The sequence below is a fragment of the Acyrthosiphon pisum genome, chromosome A2, assembly GCF_005508785.2.
Source record: "Acyrthosiphon pisum isolate AL4f chromosome A2, pea_aphid_22Mar2018_4r6ur, whole genome shotgun sequence".
Taxonomy (NCBI): domain Eukaryota; kingdom Metazoa; phylum Arthropoda; class Insecta; order Hemiptera; family Aphididae; genus Acyrthosiphon; species Acyrthosiphon pisum.
In genome coordinates, this window is record NC_042495.1 from 100,447,688 (window position 1) to 100,453,712 (window position 6,025).

Genomic DNA, 6,025 nt, shown 5'->3' on the forward strand with positions numbered 1-6,025 from the left:
CACGGCTTAGGTTTCATACCGCAAAGAGGTAGGTGGGTGGGTATAAATTAATGTACATTGCCACACCTATAAAAAATTAGTTCGGCGCCACTGGCCTGCTCGTTTTACATACGCAGTGCGATTTTGCCGTGTGCCCACGTGTTCACGCGCCTGATCGTTCATCCGCCGGTTCCTTCGACTGTGTGTGCCGCATTTACGCCGCGTCGCCACCGAGGTATTGGTGTGATTCGAACATCGTTATTTTGTCACCCGCCCGACGATCGCCGTGCGATTCGAGTTCCGCTCGTCCACGCATCCACGTGTTTTCCCGTCCGCCCGCCCTACATCGTGCGAACGGGTCAGCCGTGACGTGTTCTAGTTTTGTCGTTTGTGCCGCGTTAGCGCCGCGACAACCGGCACGCCAGTGCCGATCGTAATTTGGCCCGCGCCGGCCTATTTTGGTTTCGTTCCAACGCCTCCACGCCATCGTCGACCGCCGGACGCCAGTACGCGGTGTCGTCGACCGATTCGCCGTTTTCGACGGAAGTACCCTTGTCGCATACCACACAGACGCGAGCAGTAGCATCATTGTCGTTTTGGGACAACCGCTCCGTCACCACGTTATCACCTGCTATCAACGTCAGCATATCAGGTTGTACACACGCGTATTATTTTTGTATTACTTATTTTCATAGGTCTCCAACGTGCATTGTCGCACTATTAGTCTAATTGAATTATTATTCGTCGTCGTCGTCGTCTTCGACGTGCGTTGTGTATTATTATATTATTTTTCGCCGATCGGCTTGTGATCGCGCACTATTTATTACCACTAACATTAGTCTATAAGATTTTCGCATTGCAGAATATCAAAATAAATTATTTATATATTTTAGACTGCAAACAACTGTTTCATATTTGCAGTACCGCATTAGGTTAGATACCTCATATCATCATCATAATAAATATAATTCCCTATTTGCAATCAGCTCCTATCTCATATTTTTAAATACAGTCCACTTTTCTTCCCTCCCACAGGGCTATCGACTAAGGTATGTAAGTATCGTCACACAAGACGGGTTGCGTGTTGGCCGCCGTCCGTGCGCGCACTCACACACACGCACACTCGTAACTGGCTTTGCATGTGCAGCCGTCGTTCGCACAATGTTCTTTTATCCTTATGTCTTTATAAAAATGTTACTCTCCGTTGTCGTGGGCTCAAAACCAAAAGGTGCTATCTCAAAATATCAAATTGTTAATTGCCATTTTAAACTATTTTCCACTTGAAATTGTATTATCTTTTTTCGTAATAAATGGTTTTTAATGATTGGCACATCTAAAAATTCACAAAGTTATTCTGCGTTAACAATAGTCATTTGTTTTGTATTTAAATCAAAACGTAACGTAAAAAAAAACAAAAATTAAAAAAATGTCCGGTAAGAACCAAAAAGTTCTTCAGATAGAACCTTTTGGTTGTTAATATATTTTTTTTCACTTAATTAGAACTATTTCGTTCTGAATTAAATGTATGTTTTAACTGAGACGATACCAACCCCAAAATAATAAATAATGTTACATTGACTTTTCATTTATAGATCCCTATTTCAAGGCAGTAATTTGGGAAGGGGTTAAGGGTTCAACAACCCCCCCCCTCCCGTGCAGTTTTCTCAGATTATGTCATCTTATTAATAATTAAACATTAAAGTTATGTATGGTTTTAATTTTCATAACTATCCCCCCCCTCATCCCTAAAATTTTTCCTGAGTAAGTCCATGCTTTATTAACTTATAATATACAATTTTTTTAAAGAAATCTTTGCTTTGCTGATAAATGTGCAATAATTAATAATATTGTACCATCATATTATTATTGTATGGTTGATACAATGAATAAGAGATAGTACTTTTTGGTTTTCACTAATTTATTTTATCATGCAGATAGATCCTTTTGTTTTTAACCAAGGCTTAGCACCCGAATCATTTATTCGGGTTTCGGGTTTCGGGTACTGAATGTATTTGGGTGTTCAAACACCGGAATAAAAAGTTTAAACAAACATTCAGGTTTTCAAAACCACTATAATTCGGGTTAATATTGATTAATATGGGTGTTGAGTAGTCTGGAAAAAACATAACTTTTGATGACTCCTCCCCCTATTATTAATAATAACAGCAACGAAAATGCGTGAGAGGTGCGCCATAGAGTGATACAAGTAATAAACATGCAATTTACCACTTGCGAAGTCGACGAATATAATAAAATGTTTAAAAAAGGTAGGCCATAGGGGCGTTGAAACGTAGAGAAATAAAATAAAATATAAATTATGATTTCACCATTTTCGGAAAACTGGTAAATAGCCAAGAATTACGATATTCGTTACTAATTTAGGTATAGACAGTTATAAAGTGATAATAATACCAGTTGGGAAGTTGGTGGCAAATAATACTAGGTATTATTATTTACTAGTTATTAGTTTTTGATATTTTGGCCACGACTTCGGTCAATACCTTATTCAGTTTTGTTGAGACCATGTTTATATTTTATATTGCTATTGGCTATATTTGGATTTATTTTATATACCTACTAATAAAGTAATAAATTAAATAATATGCCTATTAGGTATAAAAAGATTTTATTGGATTATATTTTCAAGAAAATAATTATTGAGTTTACCTGTGATTGATTGTAAGATTGTAAAATGTATTATTATTATTAAACAACTAACTACAGAATTGAACTCACCACAAGAAATACATACAAAATGATATATCACATGAAGAATTTGTAATAATCAGAATTATTCGGGTTTCGGGTTAACCCGAATGATTTATAGGGGTTTTGGTTAATACGGGTGTTTTGAAAACAGAATCATTCGGGTTATAAGGGTTTTCGGTGTTTAATTTTTAAGGGTGTTTAGGGGTGTTAGGGGTTCGGGTTAATTCGGGTGCAAGGCCCTGGTTTTAACACTATTAATAAGAACCAAAAGGTGATATTTAGATCGCCGACAAATAACAAAAGTGTAAATTGGACCGATTTAGCACATTTTAGTTCTGAATAACTCCCTAAATAATACCTGAAAAAATGGATGTGAGCTTGGATTATAGACCATTGACCAATAAACCCATTTATACAAAAAAGTGGATTTTCGAAAAAATCGATTTAGCCCCTTTTGGTTCTGAGCCCACGTTGTGTATGATGCGAACCCTTTATCTCTCTCTTTTATCACTCCCTATAAAAATGTTAACCTCCATGGTGCAAGCCACGAGTCAGCGAAAATTCTCCCGTTCAAAACGTAACGTTTTTCATTTGCAAGACTCGAGCAATTTGGCCACAATACCTTAAACGAAAAGATGCCTTTAGCACACCATGTGGCTACCCTGGCTGGTAACCCTGTGGCTCGGGAACCACAAATCTATGTCGTACCGGGTTTAAAAGTAGCTATTAATAACACTTGTTATTAAAAGAAAAAATGACGACTAAAAAGGTGGGTAAGTGGATGTTGCTCTGCTGTACAGTAGGTTACTAGTGGATCACTGTACAATGGATGTTATTCAATTTTAATTCAATGATTTAATATCATTGTAATTGTAATATATTGTTCAATCCACGTATTTAGCCATGGTTCAATCATTAAAAGTATAATTCAAAATATTTCTTGTTGATAACGGAGTATGCTGTGATAAGACCCATCATTCCCACATAAATGGCTGATATTTAACTTAAATTATTAGCGCGAGTTAGCAATCTAGTTTATTATCTATATCTATTAACTGCTATAATACACTTTCTATATACAATTTACACAGGTCGGTCGGTGTGTGATAAGGCGTGGACTTAATTTCGATAAGCGGTCCCACCATAGGCCTATAAACTAACCTTACTTTATAGGTCTATAAGGCGCAAGAACTATTTCTGTTCGTTGCCAGCCCTAAAAATCAGGGCTTGAAACCGTTTTCAAAACCGATTTCAGAAACCGGTATAAACCCTTTTAAAACCGAAACCGAAACCGTAATCAAAAACGAAACCAAAAAAAATTGAATACCGGTATGAAAGTCGAAACCGAAACCGGAAAAAATTGGATATCGGTATTATAATGTAAAACCAAAACCGAAAAAAATTGGATACCGGTATTAAATTCAAAATCGAAACCGTAAAATATTGGAAACCGATATTAAATTCAAAACCAATATCTGAAAAAATTGGAAACCCTTATTTTTTTTTATTAATTGACATGTGTTTAAATACGTAAATTTCATTAATACGCATAATTATTGCTCATAATAAAATTGAGATCATAATTAAAATATCGATAACCATTTCATTATTCACAAAATTATTAGTTGCTATATTAATAGTAATGATATAAATTATAGTTACTAACAAAATAAATACTATATATGACTATACGGGACAAACAATGATAATTGTATAGACGACATAGCCCCCTGAAAATACTTTAGAAACCAGTATACAAAACCGAAACCGAAACCGAAATTTCCTTATACCGGTGTTGAAAATTTGAAACCGAATTCGAAAAAATTAAAAACCGGTATTCAAAATCGAAACCGAAACCGAAATTATTTCAATCGGTTTCAAACCCTGCTAAAAATATTTATTTATTCTATAGTCACCAACACTGAGCAAGATGATACAGCTTGTCGTCTATCGAGTATTCTGTCACACAAAATTCCAGATCCTGAAATCATTAATACGTAAACAATGTTAAGTGGATTAAAATTATTATTTATTGATTTAATTTTTTATCAGCGTTTTCATTTTTAGTTCAATTGTATCATATTGACATTTCATAATCTTATAATATGTTATCATGCAGACTTGCATAATATGTACGGTGGCATAATTTCAGTTAATACTAGTGGGTGGATTAACACGATTGTGGATCAGATCTTTGAAAAAGATGTAAAAAGAAAACCACTCATATCACTCACAATAGTCTACTTTCCACTTACAATTTTTATCTTAATTCTATATTAATGTATTATTTATTATATTATTGTTTATTTTATCATAAAACAAATTAAATTGTAACAGTTCTCTTCGTAGCTTTATTTACGTGCCAATACATTATGTTTGAACTTGATAACTAAAAATATAGGTAGTAGTTTTTATTGTGACAATTATTAATTCTCAGTGCCTATAGATACAACTATACAAGTACATTATATTTCTGCAAAATTATAAAAATAGATAATAGTAATACCTATTTTTTGACGTACATGTCCCCTCCACCACCCATTTCAATTTTTCCAACATATAGTGCTCCATCCCTGCCAATTCCTGTAATCACTCCAGGAATTCCTGCTCAAACATCCCTCGCAAAAATCAAAAAACTCCGGATGGGGTGGAATAAATGTATCTCTAGCCCCACTCATGGTCGGGAATTGACTTTTTCAACTTTTTCCAACGCCAAATTTAGTGTTCTATTCCTGCAAATTCCTTACACCACTACTGGAGTTTCTCCAGGATACCCACCCCACTCAAAATATTTTGATTATTGCCGGGGTTTTTTGAACAGGAATTCCGGGAGTGGTAGCAGGAATTGGCAGGAATGGAGCACTAAATATTGTCGTTGGAAAAAGTTGAAAAATTGAGATAGGTACGTGTGGGGAAATGTACGTTATTTTTTGGGTGTCAATAGTTGAATAGTGCACCACATGACTAAGCTCCAGTTGCCAATCAACTTAGTTTAGCTTCATTATCGGAGTGTGTAGGCGCATTATGAGAGCTGTAATGATATCTACATCATTACGCCAACACAGCTTCATGGTTTAATATCATCATAGTACTATTGAATGTATCATTATTAAAAAACCATAAGAAATATTTGTACCCGTGTACTCATTATAATAATCAAAATTATACCTAACAACAACATTCATACTTACTCTGTAATCAAATTATATCACAATATCTAAAAAATTACTATTAAAACTTAAATAAATATCTATACCTATGCGGCGCAGTGGCGTATTTACGGGGGGGGGGGGTAGGTCAAGGGCATCAAACCCCCCACTAGACTGTATATAATATT

At 35.2% G+C, this 6,025-nt stretch overlaps 2 protein-coding genes across 12 annotated transcripts in view; both read right to left on the minus strand.

Moving 5' to 3' along the window:
• LOC100574854 overlaps positions 1–6,025 on the minus strand; it is a 276,000-nt gene that overhangs the window by 185,613 nt on the left and 84,362 nt on the right. The window lies entirely within an intron of this gene.
• LOC115034040 (suppressor of tumorigenicity 14 protein-like) overlaps positions 1–6,025 on the minus strand; it is a 21,649-nt gene that overhangs the window by 5,134 nt on the left and 10,490 nt on the right. Inside the window, exon 3 of the mRNA XM_029489223.1 lies at positions 4,609–4,669. Coding sequence (XP_029345083.1) covers positions 4,609–4,669 — 61 coding nt within the window. The remainder of the gene's footprint in view (positions 1–4,608; positions 4,670–6,025) is intronic.